The 20,777-nt window shown below is 32.4% G+C and overlaps 3 protein-coding genes across 7 annotated transcripts; 1 reads left to right on the forward strand and 2 right to left on the reverse strand.

Moving 5' to 3' along the window:
* Positions 1-1,817: 1,817 nt before the first annotated feature.
* On the reverse strand, positions 1,818-4,921 carry LOC110814174 (FKBP-like peptidyl-prolyl cis-trans isomerase family protein). Of its 4 annotated transcripts, none has more exons than XM_022041552.2 (6): positions 4,701-4,921; positions 4,439-4,539; positions 4,201-4,336; positions 3,658-3,767; positions 3,135-3,277; positions 2,540-3,066 (listed from the first exon to the last, which is right to left on the reverse strand). In XM_022041552.2, exons 3-6 carry the CDS (start codon positions 4,334-4,336, stop codon positions 2,991-2,993), a joined length of 465 nt encoding a protein of 154 aa, XP_021897244.1. In that variant the 5' UTR covers positions 4,439-4,539; positions 4,701-4,921; the 3' UTR covers positions 2,540-2,990. The 4 variants fall into 4 exon arrangements, with proteins under 4 accessions (XP_021897245.1, XP_021897244.1, XP_021897243.1 ...); XM_022041551.2 differs by having other exon boundaries at positions 4,432-4,539; XM_022041553.2 differs by lacking the exons at positions 2,540-3,066; positions 4,439-4,539 and adding an exon at positions 1,818-2,194 and having other exon boundaries at positions 4,701-4,881.
* Positions 4,922-5,915: 994 nt separating this feature from the next.
* On the forward strand, positions 5,916-12,624 carry LOC110814143 (pectin acetylesterase 3-like). 2 transcript variants are annotated; one of them, XM_022041509.2, is made up of 13 exons: positions 5,916-6,538; positions 7,096-7,178; positions 7,310-7,439; positions 7,580-7,653; positions 8,074-8,160; positions 8,234-8,358; positions 8,441-8,501; positions 8,736-8,789; positions 8,901-8,978; positions 9,159-9,264; positions 9,371-9,516; positions 9,834-9,937; positions 12,228-12,624. In XM_022041509.2, the coding sequence occupies exons 1-13, from the start codon at positions 6,310-6,312 to the stop codon at positions 12,346-12,348; spliced, it is 1,398 nt and encodes a 465-aa protein (XP_021897201.1). In that variant the 5' UTR covers positions 5,916-6,309; the 3' UTR covers positions 12,349-12,624. The 2 variants fall into 2 exon arrangements, with proteins under 2 accessions (XP_021897201.1, XP_021897202.1); XM_022041510.2 differs by lacking the exon at positions 12,228-12,624 and having other exon boundaries at positions 5,918-6,538; positions 9,834-10,335.
* A 996-nt stretch (positions 12,625-13,620) lies between these two features.
* Positions 13,621-15,433, reverse strand: LOC110814145 (uncharacterized). The gene is made up of 2 exons (XM_022041511.2): positions 14,334-15,433; positions 13,621-14,180 (listed from the first exon to the last, which is right to left on the reverse strand). The coding sequence occupies exons 1-2, from the start codon at positions 15,181-15,183 to the stop codon at positions 14,095-14,097; spliced, it is 936 nt and encodes a 311-aa protein (XP_021897203.1). The 5' UTR covers positions 15,184-15,433; the 3' UTR covers positions 13,621-14,094.
* Positions 15,434-20,777: the final 5,344 nt, after the last annotated feature.

Genomic DNA, 20,777 nt, shown 5'->3' on the forward strand with positions numbered 1-20,777 from the left:
ATTGGCACCAAAGTTCGATTATGTTGTATGCTTAATTGAAGAATCCAAAGATACATATGTACTATCCTTTAATGAACTGTAAAGTCATTAGTGGTCCACGAACAAAAGATGAATAAAAATAATATTTTACAAAAGTTAACTTTAAATGCTTCAACTATTATCCACTCTTTAAATTTTAGATAAGTAAAAGATTAGGAAGAGGAGCTCAAAATAATAGTGATGACAATAGATTTTTTAATGCTAATGATGATAGACTTCAAAGCAGAGGCAAAGGCCAAGGCTAAGGCCAAAGCAAAGGTTAAGAGAGACAATTTGATAAACTAAGGCAGAATGCTTAAAATATCATTATTGTTCTCAATATCATACCAAACTCTTAATGATAAAGAAAGAGGAGAGAAATCAAATTTTGTAGAAAATAAGGAAGCATCAATCTTGATGATGGTAGTCCAAGTCAATAAAAAATCTTAATCAAATGTATGATATATGGATATAAGTTGCAACAACCATATGTGTAGAAGTAAGTTATCTTTTTTTTTTTACTCAAATGAAGGTTTTCATTCTATAGTGAATCTTGGTGATCGTTCTTAACTGAGAGTAATGAAAAATAGTCATATTAAAATAATAACGAAAAATGGTTTTGCATAAAATAATTTCTAATATATTTTATATTCTTAACTTGAAAACAGTAATTCATTAAATATTGGTCAATTACTAAAAAATAGTTATTTAATAACTATACAAAATGGTGTTTGTGAACTATATTACATTTCTAAGAGTATTTTTCGTTAATTACAAGAACTTAAAAATTTTGGATTGTTCTATGAAGAAAAAAAGAAAAAAGTTGAATTTGTTAAAATTATTAATAGTAATTTTGTAGGAGATCACGATGATAGAAAGAGCACTTGTCGTTACATTTTTATGATGGGTTCAAGGGTTGTTTTATGATCATCCAAGAAACAACCAATTGTTACATTGCCAATAAAAGAAATAGAACTTGTTGCTGCAACAGCTTGTGCTTGTCTACGTTGTTCAGTTGAGAAAAATTCTTGAAGAACTATACTTCAAGCAAGAAGGAGCTACTACAATTTTTTTATGATAACAATTTAACCATCAAGCTCTCCAAAATCCTGTGCTAAATGGATGAAGTAAACACATAGACGTAAAGTATTATTATTATTATTTTTTTCTTTTTTGAGATCTCGACAATGAGAGAACAATTGATTTGCAGTACTACACAAGTGAAGAACAATTGATTGATATATTTATTAAACTTGTCGGATTTCTTCGTTTCAAAAACTTATGAAGGTTAATAAGAGTTTATTCTTTGAACAATATTACTGTTACAAATGTAAACTAAAGTTCAAACATTTCTATTTTTGGTAAGAAAGGATTGTTAAAAAAATATTAATTTTCATTTCTGCAAGTTTAATTTAATTTTTTTTTTTTAATTGTCTTATTTTGTACAGAGAATAAGTTGTTAAGAGTCACAGCTTGAAAATATTTCTATCATGCACTTATATATTTAAATAACTTCAGTTATTTGAATAAAATGAAAAAAAATATTTCTTATTTCCAAACTCCCTTTCTAGTCTATGTTCTTCCTTCTCTTCTTTCAGCTAACAGTTACTGCTGGTATTATACCATTCCATAGTAGCGGGAATAAAACTTAATCCCATTTTTTATAGATTGCTACTGTCTACATGTGATTGAAATGAAAAGAACCTACTGATGCAGAGAGTAACCACTGAGGTAAGATCCCGGACTGGATGGTCCAAGAAATGAGCTTATCCTGTTGCATCTAATACAAAGAAAATATATTGGTGCAACATCACCCTCATCAGGCTTGATGATACATGTCATATTTTGATTATTCATGTTATCTCGAGCCACATGCTACTTATAGCAGTCAATGATATGGACTAAAGCACTGAACTTCTTCTGTCACTATTGTAGTAGGATTAAACAATTTGCAATCCACTTTAGATATAAACAGAATTCGCCAAAGAAAGAGGAGAAAACATAAAATATAAAACAAAAGTGAAGTCTTCTCCAACCATTTAGATATCATGTCCATTGTAACAGGCAGTATGCAACTCAGACTCTTTTTAGCCACCAAGTTTTCAACTTGTTCCCTCAGAAAGGTAGACTCCACTAATTCTTCCTTCCTTCACACAATATTATGTGATACCCATGCCTGGTCCATAGAACAATTATGGTCAGTATATACCAGTAGCTGATAGGAATTTATATGTCAACATATAAGCATTCCAGAATAAGGAAGAACAAGACCCAGAGACTAATGTGTAATTATTATGACCGTTATGCAAGCTAGTAAAGGATTCATAGCCTTTCTTTCATACACAAGGGGAATAGCAAGTGGATAACAAAAGCCTACTCAGGGAAAACAGCTTTCCATCACTTTGCACCATTAAAGAACCAGTTTAACAACAAGGCATTAAGTAAACAACTTGTCTATATCCACTTCTAGGATCAATTTTTCACTGATAACCAAATTCCAATTGAATTGAAATCTTTAGAATAATCAAACAACATAGATAATTCTCTAATCTTGATCTTCTATGACAATTGTTCTTATACATTTACATGGTACATATTCTGTTTAATATTAAGAAATAAACTTTCTGACCAAACCTGATCACGGGACAACTCAGACTAGGGCAAATCTATGACAGAAAACACTTCTTTCCCCCACTACCTTTTTTTGCCCCAATACAACTCAATAAATTAAATTCAAATTTTAGGATTTCCATTTATTTAAAAGTAAAGAGGTCCAAAAGTAGGTACTTGAAGAAGACAGGTAATGCTAATCTCATCCCTGCTCCACAAAAGGCTGGATAAAATCATTCTTGTTTCCAATTCAATCCAGGCTAGTGACACTCCCTGACCATCCTGATGGGATGATAAAATAAATAAGAACCCTGCCTTTGTAGGGCCAATGGCCATTCCTCTCGCCAGCTGAATCCTTTCAATTATTGCATTCTGTAATTTATAATCTGCAATCCATTTGTAGTTGCATTTCTTCCCAAAAATAGGCTACTAAACAGTCTGCCAGACAACAGTACTGGAATAAATTTAGCTGTAGAGAGAAGAGAATGATATATGCAAGAACATACGTTGATTTGAATGGTGCACTAGTAGCTCCAATTGGGGTGCTGAAAGCAACATCCTGAAATGGGCCAGCCATCTTTCCACGAGGAAACCATCCAAGATCCCCACCCTTTTTGCCGGATGGGCACTCTGAATACTCTGCAGCTAGCTGAGGAATTTGCAGAAATGGGTTATGACCATTAAAAAGCAAGAAATAACCCACATATAAATGTAGCTCCTGCAGAGCAACTAAAAAATTTCTTGCATCAATGTACCTAAGGGCCATATTAAGTTCACCTAGTCAAAGAAATACTTTATTTATTTCAAATAACATTTTTTTTACCAGAATAACTCGATTTTGAAGAGGCAACTACTTATATAAAGCATTATGAACAATTTCAAACAAAATGTAAGGAACAACACTAATTTGAATGAGGAACTACTTATATAATGCATTGTAGCCAATTCCAAATTAGAGGTCAAAAATGTCAAACCATTTGGAAAACTAGGATAATCTCATACCATTTAAGAGCACGTTAGATCCTTTACCTTTGCAAACTCAGCTGGAGGAACCTTGTCTCCATTGCCAAGCCAACCATCCTGCATCTTCTTATATGCTTCATTGATTTTTCCTTGTTTTTCACATAGTATATGCCTTGCTGAACCAAAATTTCAAGCCATCGATAAGAAGTTTGAAAATCAAAGCAGTTACATTAAAGCCTTATTCAGGCAATGACAAGAAGTTTGAAAATCAAAGCAATTATATTAAAACCTAATTCATCTCTCTGAGCATGCCAGCAGAATTGGCGAGATGAAACAAGCATATAATCACGGTATAGAATAAAATTCAAACAGCCTACAATACGACCATCTATCTTGCCCTTGGACTGCCAATTTCTTCTTCCACCACCACGTTGAAAAACAAAAATGTCAGAAAAAATATTATCTATTAACTTTAAAGAGCATTCAAAATATTTCTCCAAGTCCAGATTAAAACTGCCAATACCAATATCCAACACTGACGAATTAAGCAGGAAACGAGAAAAGCTAGATAGTTTAAATTCATGTGATTGAACCCATTTGCGAATACACCTTTTACATAAGTACAGGTGCCAAGCCCATCAGAAGATTTTCCAGATTTTCCTTTTCCCTTAGCTTCATCACTTCCTCCTGCTTGTTTTCCCTTTCCCTTCCCACTAGCTTCCTTTGGTTTCGAGTCCTTCCCCATCTGATAACGACCATGGATTGTCAGATACCGCGAGAAAAGATTTAGCCGCAACAAAAAAAATCCCTAATCAAACTCCTAAATTGAAAATTGAATACAATTTACAAATGTTATCAAGTCCCGAATCAAGAAGTCCAAATAGAACGGAATTTCTATCGAGTCGCTCAAAAATTCCTCAGCCCCAATTTACAAATAGAGTGAAGAATCTAAAAAAGAAAAAAGAAAAAAGGAAGAAGAAAAAAGTTCACAGCAGTTAGCAATGAAACTGAAAGCCCTAAACTAAAAGCAAAGGCAAGCAAGCAAGCTGAAGGAAAATAGGTCAACATCCCATCATTAGTCACAAACTTAAGATGCAATTTAATCTTACTGCTTAAGGAAATTGAGTGAAGTGATCTAAGAGTGGGAAGCTCAAGTCCGGCGACCCAGCGTCTGGTTTATCAGCCTCGGAATCAGTCAAAACGAGAGAGATGATACAGAATTATAGATGATGAGAAGAAAATGGACATGAAGTCGCCATTAATCCACAAATCTTTGTTCGACGGGTATAATGGGCCGTAATGAATGATTGGGCATTACTTAATTTGGGTCCAACTACAAGATTACTTGCAAAAATCTTCTTTCCATTTTCCATGAAAGACACAAATCACACTCACTGATATTATTATTATTATTTTTAAGAAAACACCACTCATACAAAGATAAGCGTTGAGGCAAGTGACCCATCTTCCTCAATCTAATCCAAATTGAACAGAGTTTCTTTTTGTTAATTGAGTATCAGGGAGGTTTAGTTAAAAAAAATTAAGTGTAGAAGGAGTATATATATGATTAATAACTTTTTTAATTTTATTCAAACTAAATTAATTTTGTTTAGTAAATATTTGAATTTGTTAATTGTCATGTTCAATTTTTGGTAATAGAAAATAAAAAATTATGTGACAATATCATAAAAATATAATCAATATAAATGTAGTATAGCAAATATTATCTTCTGTAAAGTTTACATTTTTGTTTATATTTATCTTCGTGAGAGTGTTTAGCAAGTCAATTAAAATTTATTATTTTGATTATATGGAGATTGCATATTAAATAGACACATTAGAAATTTAGTAAGACACTTAAGAAGAAAGATTTGGAAGGAATTAAAGCTAATTATTCATAATAAATGGTTTTCTTTACTGAGATTACATTAAATTAAATTTTAATATACGCTACTATTTAGAGAAATATATATATATATATATATTTTTTCTAAAACAATCTTTTAAGATTAATTATGTATTTTAAAATATTAATCCAATTTTTAATTAGTGGGTTCGATGCTTATATTACAAAATACAAATATAAAATATAAAATAATTGAATTGAAATTTTTTTAAAATTTAGTATTAATTTGCAAAAATATGAATATTGTGTTAAACATTTATGATTATAAAGAGAGTTAAAATGGAACCGGAAACCAATGGGTAAGCAATCTCCTCCACAAACATAATGAAGACAGCTGTGAATTTACAGACCAAGTAAAAAGCAAGAATGATAAAGACACCAACTTTCAATTCCACTACAATTTTTCATTTGTTCATTTTATAATTTTAACCATAAAAAGAAAGAAGCTTTAACGCTCTTCTCTTTCCTTTTTAATCATTTTTCTATCTTTCAATTTGACTAACCACTGAATTTTTCCTTCATGGGAAGGAACTAAATGTTTTTTAGCTCAGCCTATTGACACTGACGACTGAATCTAAAACAGGAACAAATCCAATAGATTACAAGATCTCCTACGAAGATTACGAAGCCAAAACAGTTTATTGTCTCTTTCCTTTTCAAGCCCCCCGAATAAACGAATTTCATATACGCACGATCACATTCCTTTATATATATAATATATATAGTGCAGGTGATGAGAGCGGAAAAAAATACCAGGGAGGTGGAAAAATAGTAGTCAAGTGTCGCTAAAGGCAATTTACGAGAGACAGGTAATGAGGAACGTGGGATTAATAGCGTGGGGATTGTGTTGTTGCGTGATTGGGGTTGTTTTCGGTGGTTCTGAAAATCATGGTTTCAGCAATTTGAAATCGACCGACGATGATTTGCTCTTCTCTTTGTTCGACGTGGAGGCAGACCCGCCGTCGATGGCGCCTAATGCCTCCTCTCGGCCTCTTCTCGTCCCCCTAACTCTCATTCAGGGAGCTGCTTCCAAACGAGCTTGTATGTCGTACCTCTCACTCTATCTCTGTGTGTATATGTATATATCAGATATATAATATATATACTGGCCTTGCGTAGAATTGACTGTTTGTTTATGTTGAAACACGCTGGTCGCTTGCGTCATTGATATTTAATTTGCTCTCTTTTCTTTTTTATTTCGTTCTGCAGAATGCAACTCTGATTTATGACTATTTTATTTCATCATTTATTTTGCTTCCTTCATGGTGTATACAGTAAAAACATACGTAGAAGTATATATGTATGTACAGATTTATGATCTGTTCGCCATTTTCTTTTTGGGTATATATCCAGAACAGGTACGCTGATTATTGTAGTCGTTTTAGTATTGTAATGGGGTAGTGATAAAAGCAACATAGAATTCTTCAATTATAGTTGTTTTACGATTTGTGGTCCTTAAGAGATAGAATAGGTTTTATAAGCAAGATTTATTTGTTTGAACTTTAAAGTTTCGTGGAGATTTCTGCATAGTTATAAAGAGCAATTTGATCAAATGCAATGTGGTATTTTAAGATTTTATATGCCTTAAAATGATGCAGTCTGTTTGGATGGGACACTTCCTGGTTATCATTTCCATGGCGGACATGGATCCGGTGCAAACGGTTGGGTAGTTCATTTAGAGGTGTGTAATGTGGAATCTCTTAAATGTAATTGGAAGTTTATGTTAATTTCTGCTATTTGTTTTACTGTTGATTTTCTTAACTTCTCTTCTGATTATTGGTGATTTTTGCCTTTTTTTCCTTTTGACGGTAGGGAGGAGGATGGTGTAATACCATCAGAAATTGTGTCTATAGAAAAACTACTCGCCGTGGCTCGTCCAAATATATGGAAAAGCAGATAGAGTTCACTGGAATATTGAGCAATAAAGCTGAAGAAAATCCTGGTATTTTTCTCACCTTTATACTGACTTTGTTTGTACCAGAGAGATTTTCTGCTACCGTTCCAATTCATCTGATACGAGTGATCTCTATCTTTGTTTGTGTCTGCTTGTATATCCTGATGATATTTTGGATGTTCTTGCAGATTTCTTCAACTGGAACAGAGTCAAGCTACGTTATTGTGATGGGGCATCTTTCTCTGGGGTCAGTCAGAATCAGGTTGGTGGGACTGTTTTGCCTTTCTCTGGCCTTCTTTTTGTACATTTTGAATTTGAGTACTAATTAAGTTTAGCTTAGCAGCACCACTGGAAATACCATTGTCTTCGAGTTTATGTGTTTCATGCTTTTTGAATATTTGAGAATGTAATTCTTTGTATTTATATGCCTGTTTTTATGTTAGTCATCAGATATGAGTTAGGTTTAAATAAAATCTTTTTCTAGGCTTACTGTTCTTTTGGCTTAGGTATCTTTCCCTTATTTGAAGAAAAGTTCTTGTCTTGTTAGAAGCACGTATATTTATTCTGCTGTAACTATTGAAACTTTTAGGAGGACAGCTAATTCATTTTCAGTTTAACTAACATTGTTGCTTTCTTTAACATTGTCTACCGATGGTAATATTCCTGACAACACTGCCTGCAGGAGGCAGGGCTTTATTTTCGAGGACAACTTATCTGGCAAGCTGGTATTGAAGAGCTCTTGGCGAAAGGAATGCAGAATGCTAACCAGGTTTAATATCTAGCTTGCCCCTTTTCAAGAGTTCCTGACAACTTTATTTATGTTTAAAGGGAATTTGTTTCAGGTTCTGCTTTCTGGATGTTCAGCTGGGAGTTTAGCCTCTATTCTACATTGTGACCAGTTTCGTGACTTTTTTCCCCCAACCACCAAAGTGAAATGTCTAAGTGATGCTGGAATGTTCCTTGATGCGTAATACCCTCTATCTTCTATATCATTGTTTATCTGTAAGTCTGTGTTGTTATCTACTTTAATATTTTGTTTGATCTTGTAGACTTGATGTATCTGGTGGCCGCAGTCTCAGGAATATGTATGAAGGTGTTGTGAGTGTGCAGGTAACACACAATAGCATTTAATTTAAGCATTTGCCAAACTTAAAATATTTGATCTTGGATTTTAAAATGCTCAACTGCTTGCATGTGGGATTATAAGAATGTCTCTCTTGATTTGCTAGTCAGTGGTTCGTCATTTGTTTGTGGCAAGGTTAATTACATGAGGTCACTGAGTAGAGAATCTTTTAAATTATTTGAAGCTTACTATATTCTTGTGAATTTTGAATGAATTCTTAGGATCTGCAAAGGACTCTACCAAGTTTTTGTACAAGTCACTTGGATCCAACTTCGGTATGTGTCTCTCTTCTTTGATTGTCATCCACTTCATGATTTTACTTTGATATGAAAATATGAAGTGGTTAATTATATTAACTTTTCCTTTTCTTCTTTTAACTCTTTCAGTGTTTTTTTCCTCAAAATTTGATTGCAAACATAAAGACTCCTATGTTTCTGCTTAATTCTGCATATGATACATGGCAGGTAATTTTTTGATTATTTCTTATCTTTCCCCTTTTACTAGTGCTGAATTACAAATGCCAGTCGAATATATATATTTGGGGGCTGAATTATCCATGCTGAGCAGACAACAGTTAATACTTGTCTCTTGTGATCTAGTGGCAAATTTAAACAAGGAATTTGTGTTATGTTTATTTTTATCAGATTCAAGCTAGTTTAGCACCTCCATCTGCTGATCCTAAAGGCTACTGGAATGAATGTAAAAAGGATCATTTGCGTTGTAACTCATCACAGATTCAATTTCTCCAAGGTGATCCTTCTTTTTTTTTCCCTGTTGTTAGCCATTATGTCGAAGTTTATGTATACATTTAACGTTTCTATAATGGGTTTCTTCTTCTTTCTCCAATATGGATCAGACTTCAGGAATCAAATGCTCAATGTCATTGACGTTTTTTCTAAGAGCAGTCAAACTGGTTTGTTTATAAACTCTTGTTTTGCACATTGCCACTCTGAAAGACAGGATACCTGGTTTGCTGTTGATTCTCCCCGTATAGGTAACAAGGTAAGCCTATCTGTAGTTATACACACACTACCATAGTAGAGATTACTATTAATGGTCACCTCAACTTTAAGATCTGTACTTTATACGGGCAAAAAAGTAATCAATTGTCAATTTGAACTATGAAATTTTGTGAATTGTTGTTGTCAAAAAGTAAATTGTCATAGAAAATTTTTTTTCATACACAACAGATTCCTCCCCATGAAAACCTTGATTGGAGCTGAGTGGTTAATGGCTTCTAAGAAACCTAAGTACAAATTTCTGGATCTCTCTAATTCTTAGGAATGCTATGTTAACTTGCTTACACTATCAATATGCAGAGAGTTGCGGAATCTGTTGGAGACTGGTATTTTGATCGAGCACCTGTTAAACAAATCGATTGTCCATACCCATGTGACAAATCATGTCACAATCTTGTCTTCAAGTGAGTGAGAAGTTATCTATCAGCTCCTCGTATGCGTTGCCTCATTCATCTTCAATTTCCGATTTTTGAAAATGTAACATTCATTTGTCTTATTATGTTCGTTATTCTTATTAAGTTCATCTAAAAAAATAACTGTTAGCAACATGCTCCCTATTCTTTCATGTGATTTAGGGATGAGATCGTCCTATCTCTATAAGACTCCAAAGTTCCTTGGTAATAACTCTTTTAGGGAGGGGGTGGAAAAGGTATATTTGCAGTTGCTCTGTTTCAGAAGGCTGAGCTTATGAATCCCCCATTAGGAAAAACCATTGATGACTTGGTTTAAAACTGAGTTATTGTAATTTAAGTTTTATTCAGATTCAATAAAAATAATTTGCTTTCACAAGCAATAAAAATAACTTGGTTGACTAGTGAGCTCTGGTATGCAAAATTATCTGATCTGAAACTCTATCACAACTGGGGAAAGCTTTGACAAGCAAAAGAAGGTTTGCCAGTTTACTCATAGAGCGATTGAAAAAAGCTTTCTATCTACTTTTTTCTATTTGCTTCTCCTTTTGTAAAATTGTCAATTTAAAAATAAGTTGGCAACCTATAAAATTAAGGTTGGAAGGACACCTCATATGAGTCTAATTTTGATTTGCTTGTCACTGTTGAACCCAAAAAAATGTGTCTGCCAGGTAGGTGATTGTGTTATATGCGACCACGGTGTATGAACTTCTTGAAATGGTCATGTCTTCTTGATATGTTGCAAGCTTTGCAGTCTTAATCACTGCTAATCTGCTACTGTGGTTAGTAGATATTGTCCATAGTCATTTAGAGACACCATTTCTTCAACTGCAGTATAGAGTGGAAATCTTATAGTGCCTTGGAATTCTAGTAATATTCTGCGGTACTTTGTCTAAGTTCAAGTAATCTATTTCATGGTAATTATCCTCAAAAAACACTGCAGAATGATATGTGTACAAATCTTTCAGGAAGTTAGAAGTGAAGTGAGTTGTTGGGTAGTTATAGTAGGCTGTTTGGTAGTTAGCTGTTTCTTATATAGAATGAGAGAGCTCAATATTGAGAGATAATATGCTGTAGATTGGTTATGGAAATTGATTTTTATGAATGCTTCTCCTCCGCGTCCTCCATGTCTCATAAGTCTCTTTGTCATGCCCTTTAATCGTTAATCCCTGTGAATTCTTTCCTCAAAGCTCTTGAATTCTAGTAGATACAACATTTACTTGTATCATTGGTACCAGAGCCAACAATTGAGTCAATCACGGTAAATTTTCTTTTTCTTTCTTCTCTTTGCCCTCCTTATTCCCCTAGAGAATTCTTCAAAACCAAAAGTCAGAGAGAAAAAAAGAAAGTAATGTTACCATTCATACCAGTAGCTCATTTAAAATTGAATATGATAAAGATAAAGTATTAGATACTTTACAAATTAGATACGATGTAAATAGAGATGATAACTAGAGATTTAACCAGAAGCATGAGTCACTAGAAAACACAAAAGAATGTCTATTTGAAAAATAATCTAGAGAGTGACCCACAAATTCCAGATTGTCTTGTGACGATGATGTTATGGTGTTTAGTCGTTTGGCGGAAGGTTTGGTTCAGTTTCCTAACTGAGAAGAGCTATTTGTTAGTAATAGTCATCTTAAACTCCACTAATCTTTCCAATATTTGGTAAGGTCAAGAGTTGTCATGTATAAAATGAATAAGCCTATGCCACAGTTACATGAGATGTAATGCATCAATCGTGGTGCAGGTACTGGTTTGAAATGTGTTAGACACTAAATTTAGGTTCTAAGGGGGAGACTGGGTCCCTCGTTCTGCTTTGAAGTTTGTTGAACAACTTGATTCATGAGTTTGGATCTTAAGTAGTTTCTGTTCAATAATACATTATGTACTCGTAGTCATTATTCTTTTTATATGATAAGAGATTTAGGATTGAATTTCTTGGTATAGCTACAACAAGAATATCAATCCCCTTGCTATTCACTCGGGATGCTGTTTGATGAATTCTTGTATTTTTAAGTTCCAAGAAAAGAGATATTGTTTGATGAACTTTTGCTCTTCAGCTTAGATTTAGTGTTTTAAAAGAAAAAAATAAAAAAAATTAATTAATGATTAAAGTAAAATTAATAAAATGAAAAGTTAGACAAGAAAAGTTAAAAAAAAAAAAAAAAATTGTTCAGTAAATGTTTTAAATATATATGTGTATGTATTTGTTTTTGTGTTTTGATGTTATATGAAATTGATATTTAAAGCAAAGCAACTGAGATAACATATTGGTATGCAGTGGTGGTAATAAGTCAAACATAACGATCATCTCCCGGTCCACAAGATTGAGTTTCACCTTCCTTAACCTGCTTATGCTTAGTGCTACTTTCGTCTCCTTAATGCCACGGCCGGAATTTTGATTAGATTCACAAAAGATATTATTATTTTACCATACGCACAAATGGTTAGTTCTACTTGCCTCCTCCCCTTAATTAATTTATTTATTTCTTCATAAACTAAAGTTCCAATTTTTTTTTTTTTCTTATCACAACTTTACTTTCTCGGCATTATATTATCAAAATTATGTTTTAAATTCTGTTTACATATAGTGTTTGTTTTCTCTAGTAACCAAAAAAAAAAAAAAATGTAACTAATAAAATTTGGAATAAATTTTTTCTACATGAATAATTATCTTAGTTTCTGTGGTCTACATAAAAGCAGAGTGTAATAATATTTGGACGCCATTGTTTTAGTAGGGCTTACGAGAAATACAACATAAAAAATTACAAAAAGTAGAGTATTTTGTTCTGTAATTCTTCGAACGCTCATCCAAAATAGATGTTTGGATCATAATTTTTTTTTTTTTTAGAGTGAGTTTCTTTTCAGTAAAGAAATTATGATATTTGGATTCAATTACTTTTTTTATCTTGTGAGCTTCTTTTGTAACTTGTGGGACTTGCCCAACTGAATGGTGGGGAAATAGGATTTTGATTATTTCCGGATAAATGATTAATTAGATGCCTTTCCATCATCTAATCATAGACCTGCTTTATAGGAAATACTTGTTTCTTTTATACTCCATTTTCTTCATCAATGTAAAAGCTGTGCATTACAGGATCTTCTTCAACCAAATTGTTGATCATTTTCTACATTCAGACAAATTTGGGTTTTCATCTTAAGAATATCATCATCTCGGATTATCATATCATTTTCTTCTTTGGTTAATTTTAGTGGGTGTTAAAAGTTAATCATCGTCCGGCTTTCCTGTGATATCACCTCAACTGTCGCTACATTACTCATCATCATGTGATTCTTCTTAACTTACTTGATCACAGTTTCCATAATTTCTTGCACCCACTTGCCTAATCTTGGTACACTTCTTGCAAACAATGTATTTTATCCATCTCTCTCTCTTCTCAACTCAACACTGTTTTTGGATTTTAGCGATTCTTGTTGCGTGTTAAGATTGGAACCCACTTAAACTTACGGTCTGATAAAGTTTTATTTCCCATTTCATGTCTTCAATTGGATCTTTTAGAGTCATGGTGAGCAGAACACTATCATGTCAAGTGAGCTAGAATTTCTCATAAACAAACACACTCCAAATCACAATCACGGCATGCAAAATCAATCAACCGTATCTAACACGCGTTTCCCAAAAAGAATTGCAGCAGCTATACATGTTCTCTAAATTTGGAATAATTAACACCCACACTGTATATTGATACGATTGAAAAGCCCGGTGACTGTGACTCATGCTTGTACAGTAAGCTAGAAATAGCTACAAGAAGGTTATATAGGAGTATATAGTTAAGCTGATGAACTGCGTCTCATATAGTAAGAAAAGCCTGTTGCTTGGGGACACCTTTGGTTCTGTCATATTTACATAAGAGAATTATATACACACCAAGGAGAAGAAGAAGAAGAAGAAGAAGAAGAAGAAAATAAGAGAAATTGGAGGAGTCAATTGAAGCTCAACCTCAAGTTCCCAGAGCAGCAAAAACCCAGAACAGGAAAACAAAGAAAGAAGCTCCAAAATGCAAAATGGCGGTTTTTGTAGGAATCAAAAACGAAATAGAAACGTTTCGTGGCTAAAATAGCTAGTATAGTTTAGAGAAGTAAGGAGTGGTAAAATCAGGAAGGTGGGTATGATTGTGAAAGATAATTTAGGAAACATGGCGAGAAGTCGAGGCAAGAGCCACCGCCTGTGCCCACACCTTAAGCCGAGCCTTAACATCTCTGGGGTCATCACCTGGTTTAAAATTTCAACACATCATTATCACTATACAGCTTCTCATGAAAAAGGAAAGTCGTAATGTGATTAACTCTGCCTTATTTGTTTCTTTGTTTGTTTCCATTTGATATTATGTAAAATAGGAAAGTAAAAATTGAGAGAATGACTAACCAGGGCTAGAGATGCGCCAGTTGGCGATGGGAGAATTACCACCACTACTGGTTTCAAGAGTTGACCCTGACAGAGAAACTCGACTCGGCATCTCCACCATTCGCTCATGCTCCAACTCAAACCCAAGATCTCTGCAAGCCTTTACTTCTTCCAGGTCCATACACAGAGATCTCCTTCCTCCTTTCGGCCTTGTTATCACCACAACTCCACCGCCACCGCCGCCTCCTCCTCCCTCGCTCTCCCCACTCACACTATAATTCACCCCATACGCGTATCCATACCCATAAACCCCACTTTCTTCTTCTCTCTTTCTACTACTTTTCCCACTAATACTCTCCTTCACTAACCTCCTCTTTCTCAAATTATTCCTCCTCGTTTTCCTCTTCAACATACCCTTTTGGGCTTCATTCTCACTCGCGTAATCCTTAGCCCCCACAAGAGCCTGATTTACCCCTAACCCACCACGAGTTCTCCTCGGCCGCGGCGGCGTCACCGGCAGGGAATAACAACCGGGTTCTTTGTCAGAGTCCGACGAGAGCCCCAGCAACTGATTATGCTTGCCTTCCTTTTCTACATCGGACAGTTCCTCGTCGGCATCATCACCATCGAAACTTTCTACAGACAATCTTGACATGAAGATCCTCATATCGGCACCACCACCACCATAATCGTTATCATCATCATCCCCCTCGTAATCGTCGTTGGTGTACATGGAGCTGGTACACATAGAGAGCCGGGAGAGGTTATGGGTATATGAATGATGAGGCTGATGATAAAACCCATCATCCGTATCATCGTATTCATCTTCTTGCATCGAAGAAAGAATCGTCATACTTTCATCTGACGCCATGAATACTCTGCTTCAAAACTATATATATTCCTAATTAACGAAATCAACAAACTACTATTAGCGTGTCCTTGTGTTTTTTGAGATGAGACGAATCTAAACCAGAGAAGGGGAAAGTGAATAAAATGAGAAGAATATAAATTATAATTAGGGACAGTGAATTGAGAAAGTAATGGCGTTTGGGTTTCTAGGAATCAAATGGTTTTTGTGGTCAGTTGATGATAAGATGAGGTAAAGTCCGGTTCCCAGCCGAAGGTGCCATTTATAGTAAAAATTAGTGGAGAGTTAATTCCTGATTTTGTCCCTGTTAATCTTGCTTAATAGTGTTCAATTAACACGCATACACACAATATAATATACATTTGATTTGATTCCACGTGTCGCTTCACTTGTGCTCCGAGGAGTTGGTCGTGAGTAGTTATGATGATGAATGCTGGGGTATTATGGTAATTTAAGGTTCAAAACAGCAGCTCCTTTGAATTCCTAATGTATATATGATATTATTTTACACATTAATTTTAGTAGGCATAAATTATTTGCATAACTCGTTCAAAATCTCATAATTACAACACACTTTAAAGATTAATCCTTCAAATATTTAAAAAAGTAGTAGTTATATATATATATATATAATAGACCATCCTTAACTATATATATTATACCAAGTTTTTAATGTTTATCAATGCTATTTTTTGAACAAATTTAATTATTTTTAAGTTTAAAATTTTCTGCCGTCATTAATTCTCTCCCTTAACATTTACGTATCTACTATTCAATTGATAATTCAAAACTAAAATTAAAAATTCTAAGTTAATTTCATAATTAAAGAATCAATAATTATGGGTCAAGCATGATAATTGTATTTAATTATTGGGTAAATTTTGTGTAAAGATTTATTTACGTGACGAAATTTAACTTATTTAGTGAACTAATTATTAAAATTTATCGTAAAGTTGAAGTTAGAGGGTAATTTATGTATTGGAACATAAATGATAAATGCACGGTGGGGGGCCACGCGGAAGAGGAACGGGAGGGAGCAGACAGACGGTGGTTAATTACCTCGGTAACAATCGGATTGTGAGCAGTAAAATAATAAATGACGCAGAAGAGCTTTATGGGTCCCACAGCAGTAATTCGTGGCACGTAGCCACATTAGAAGTCGTTATTTGTAAGCTAGGCCTCGCACTTTGTATTAATTATTAAATGGTTGGTATATTTGGCTATTTATATTTTGACAGTGGACTGACAAACACTATAATCAACTAATCAATGGTGAAGAAGACCTGCGGGCACGACTTTCCCCATGACTAAAACATGTCCAATTTCAATGTTAAAAACAAATATTAAAAATTAAGGTTAAAAAAAGAATTAACTTTAAAAATAAAAATTGGAGAATCAATCTTCTTAGGCGTTTTATTACGGAAAAAAAAAAAAAAAAAAATTTAATGATTAGATCGTGATTTGCGAAGGTGGTGTAAAAGTCTAAGTGGAGTTTGCATATAAGATCATGAAACTATATGAATGCATAAAATTTTGGCAAATATGATAATGAACTAAGTAGAAATTATTTGTGAAATACATGTTATTAAAAATTAGAATAACAAAATTTATTGATATTATTACGAGCTATTTGAATAATAGAATGACCATCACACAAGATAAAATAATGACTTCATCTTGAAAAATTCACAATACTAAACCTCAATAATAAAATTATAAATTATAAATTCTTTGAATCAAAGAATAAGTAAATGTCATACATAAAATATTATACCCTTAACACAAAGTAGGATTTGTAGAAAGACTCTAAAATGACTAACCCATAAAGCTGATATAAATTGACTAATAATATGCATTGCATAGATAATGTTTGAGTGAGTAAACTGTAAGGTAAATGAGATTGCTAACAAATTTTTAAAATAAAATGGGATAAAAAAAAATGTGATTTATCAATGAGAAAGCTTTAAATATATCTCGTTAAGAATATGAAAAATCTTATTGTCAATCAAATCAACCCAAGAGAGTGGATTACTTGCATATTTAGCTTGATAAAGATAATAGCCAATATCATGAGAAGTAACATGAAGACTGAGAAAATAATTCAAGTGACAATAATTTTTGTCCCATTAAAACTAGGAAACTATGTCTTAACTTCTATAAATATGTATAGGAAAAAGAAATATTACGTTATATATGTAAGCATAAGTTAAACAACTGCCTTGATTCATGCTTCCCTTATTAGCATGATATAATATTTTAATTCTCTTTCAAACCCTTTAGTTTTTGAGCTTTGTATCACAATGTTGAGATCTTAGAAAATTAAGAACCATTGCAATAGTCGATAAGAATTCTCATATATCTGAACTGTCATAATAATTTGTAAAGAGTCTCATGTCTCTTTTCAAATTTATAAATATTAATTGTAAATCAATCAAGATGAATAACTTTTATGGAATAAAATCAAAGTTTATTATTCTCTCTCTAAATTTTCTATCTTTCTCTTCTCTCTTCTTTCTTCTCTCTACTATCTCTTATCTCTCTATATTTCTCTCTCTATCTCTCTTTCTAAAACATTATCTCTTTTTCTCTCTATTTCTTTTTTCCTCTAAAGATCAATCTCCCTCTCTCTATCTATCTTCTTCTGTCTCTCAAACTTCGTTTCTTCTCTCTTTCTGGAATTTTTATTTTCTTTCCTAAAATTTTAATTCTTTCCCATACTTTTTTAATTCTATATTCTATATAATCTTTTGAAGTTATCTCAAAATTACCCCAAAATTATTTAAACTTTAATATTTTTTTTTCAAATTATAGGTATGGTAAATCACATATTAAAGCCAGATTCTAATACAAAGTTATTAATGATAAGTCAATTTAAGTGACCAATTATGTCAACGAGTTTCAAATACTTCTTACATTGATCAAATATAGATAGTCTAGTCAAATGTTAACTTTTTTAGCCTAAATTAGTATTTGAGTTAAACCACATTGATATTTTATTAAACTTTACTTACTTCTTAAAGCTTCTCATATACAAAAATAGTCTAGAGAAAAAGATCAAATTCTATGGTTATAATTATCTTAAACAAAGTGTTGTCATCTGTAAAGAGAAAATAAAATATTGCTAAATTTAAAAATACAAATATATATATATATACATATAGCCTTTGAACATTGTGATTGACCTTAATCTTCTGAATTAAAGAATAAAATTTCTTTAAATATTAAAAAAAAAAGGTAAAGAAAAAGAGAGTCACCTTATCGTAACCTCCATTGTAGATAAAATCTCTAATAAAAGAATTCATTAACTAAAATGGAGTATGAAATAGAGGAAACACATGTCAAGGCAGACTAGAGTCACCTTATTGTAATTCTCATTCCAAATAAAAATCTTTGGTATTGAAATCTATTAAGTAGAACCGAGTACACATGTACGGAATACATCTCACTACAAGATAAAACAAAAAACATCATAAAATGTAATATTAAACACACAAAAAAAATCATTCAATTCTATCATATAGTAATATATGATTCGATAGTATAGAAACATGTATTATTTCTTAACATATATTTTATATAATAGAAACAATAAAAAATTAGAAAATGTTGATGGTTACATGTTCTTGGACAAAAAAAAAAAAAAAAGAGATATAAGATGAATGTATGACCATATGAAGAATTTCTTTTAGGTGTTTTGCGATATGTTTTAAAATTCTTTCAAAAATCACATTATACTAAGCTTTGACAATTTATAGAAACAGTATTAGCAACATAATGTAGAGCATTGAAATTAAATAAATTTAGAAACCTCATCACCTTAAATGCACTAAAATTTGTATAAAAGAGAGTGGGCAAGCCAAAGGGATTAGATGCTTTGATGGGTAACTTTTTGTGGAGTAAACTTGCTCAAATGTAAACTAAAATCCCAATGTTGTCAATGCAAATATACTATAGGTTATTGGTACTTAAAAATTACAACGCATATTTAATTTTATTGATATAAATTTATATTTGATTGTGAAAATTTTAAAATATCAAATTAATATAAATATATTGGCAACCGATTTTAGAATTGAGAACTACACTCATCTAGTGTAATCATATATATGCAATTTGTATAATAATATTTATTAAAAATACATATCAAGATTCATAGTTAAATAAAGTTAATGGTAATGATTAACAAAATTTCATTTGCCACGAAGACTTTTAAAGTAAAACAACCCCATGAAAGAAAAAGCTGAAGCTGCTTTTAAATTGTATAAAATTACAGTGGGTTTACAGAGATAAATAACTTGACTTGACTTCATGTTTCTTATGTCAGTGTCTTGTTTTCACTTTTTAACCCTCACAAGTGTAAGGATGTGATGATTCTCTTACGGCTTTATTTTAGAGTGTAATAAACTTTCGACGAGTATATTTTAGTTAAAAATAGAATTTTAATTAACACACATTACAATGATTTAAAAAAAATATATATATATATATTTTCAACTTCATGGTAAACTTTTGTTTTTGTTTTTTTTTTCTTCTAAGAAAGTCATGAATTTTAATTTTAAATTATCTATTTTATTACGAATTTATACTATTATTGATATTCAGAGAGAGATAGTGAATTAAAAATGTAAAATTTTGACTAAAACTTGAGTGTAAAGACAAAGTGCGTTAAATAACTAAAACTGCGTACTGCATTTCGCCTGACTTCAGTGTCAGGACAGGGCAGGACAAAGCTTCCCCGTAGACCCACCGTTGCTGACGATTTATCCGCGTTTCACAGGACAAGTGTCCGCGTTTTGCACACTAAAAAAATCTACTTATACTATTATATAACATATAGATATTTATAAAAATTAAATAATAACAATAATAATAAACGAAAAAGAAAAACAAGCAAAGCTTAAAACGACAAAACAAAAGCAAAGAAACGGTGTAATCTTCAACATACCAACAAAATTGACCCCACCCCCATCTCTATCTCATAAATGATCAATATTTTATTCATCTTTTGTGACATTTTAAATAATATATATATATATATATAATATCCGCGAAAAACCTTGGCAGTCAAATTCTAAAAACCAACCTTTTTCTCCATAAAGCAATTAGTTAATTACATTAACTTTGATTAGTAGTTTTGAAAAGTAAAAATAATAATATTATTATATATTATATAATAATTAATAATAACATTATCCTAAAATATTCATTCACTATATGCCAAGTGGCATCAACCCCCATATAAACCTAACACATTACTTGTCATCTCTTATGTTCATTCACCATCCCCCCCACCCCCACTACTCGTGGAGCCAGGAGTTGCCTGTTGCTCTTTTCTTCGTAGAAAAAATTTAAAAAAAATATATATATATATATTTCTTCTGCCACCCCTTTTTATTTCCTTTTTAAAAAATAATTACATTAAATTATATCGCACGCTTTAAATAAAATGTAAAATAATATAAATAACTATTAACATGGGAGAGATGGGAATATAAAGGGGTTTAACACCGACCGTTGATCTTCTTAAGTTTTGACCCATTATTTCTTTTTGCTTCTTATATCTTAAGCCAGCTTGGTCGATGACAATGGAAATGGAC

The sequence above is a fragment of the Carica papaya genome, chromosome 5 (genome assembly GCF_054855325.1).
Source record: "Carica papaya isolate Zhongbai chromosome 5, ASM5485532v1, whole genome shotgun sequence".
Lineage (NCBI taxonomy): Eukaryota > Viridiplantae > Streptophyta > Magnoliopsida > Brassicales > Caricaceae > Carica > Carica papaya.

What these genes read in the sequence shown, in the direction of transcription:
- LOC110814174 (XM_022041552.2), bottom strand. Translation starts at nt 4,336, where the DNA reads ATGGGGAAGGACTCGAAACCAAAGGAAGCTAGTGGGAAGGGAAAGGGA. An exon ending in CACCTGTACTTATGTAAAAG is followed by an intron (nt 3,768 to 4,200) that starts GTGTATTCGCAA and finishes ATTTTGGTTCAG; the next exon opens with CAAGGCATATACTATGTGAA. An exon ending in AGTGCACCATTCAAATCAAC is followed by an intron (nt 3,067 to 3,134) that starts GTATGTTCTTGC and finishes GTTGTCTGGCAG; the next exon opens with ACTGTTTAGTAGCCTATTTT.
- LOC110814143 (XM_022041509.2), top strand. Translation starts at nt 6,310, where the DNA reads ATGAGGAACGTGGGATTAATAGCGTGGGGATTGTGTTGTTGCGTGATT. An exon ending in GTCACTTGGATCCAACTTCG is followed by an intron (nt 8,790 to 8,900) that starts GTATGTGTCTCT and finishes TAACTCTTTCAG; the next exon opens with TGTTTTTTTCCTCAAAATTT. An exon ending in ACAGATTCAATTTCTCCAAG is followed by an intron (nt 9,265 to 9,370) that starts GTGATCCTTCTT and finishes AATATGGATCAG; the next exon opens with ACTTCAGGAATCAAATGCTC.
- LOC110814145 (XM_022041511.2), bottom strand. Translation starts at nt 15,183, where the DNA reads ATGGCGTCAGATGAAAGTATGACGATTCTTTCTTCGATGCAAGAAGAT. An exon ending in CTGGCGCATCTCTAGCCCTG is followed by an intron (nt 14,181 to 14,333) that starts GTTAGTCATTCT and finishes ATTTTAAACCAG; the next exon opens with GTGATGACCCCAGAGATGTT.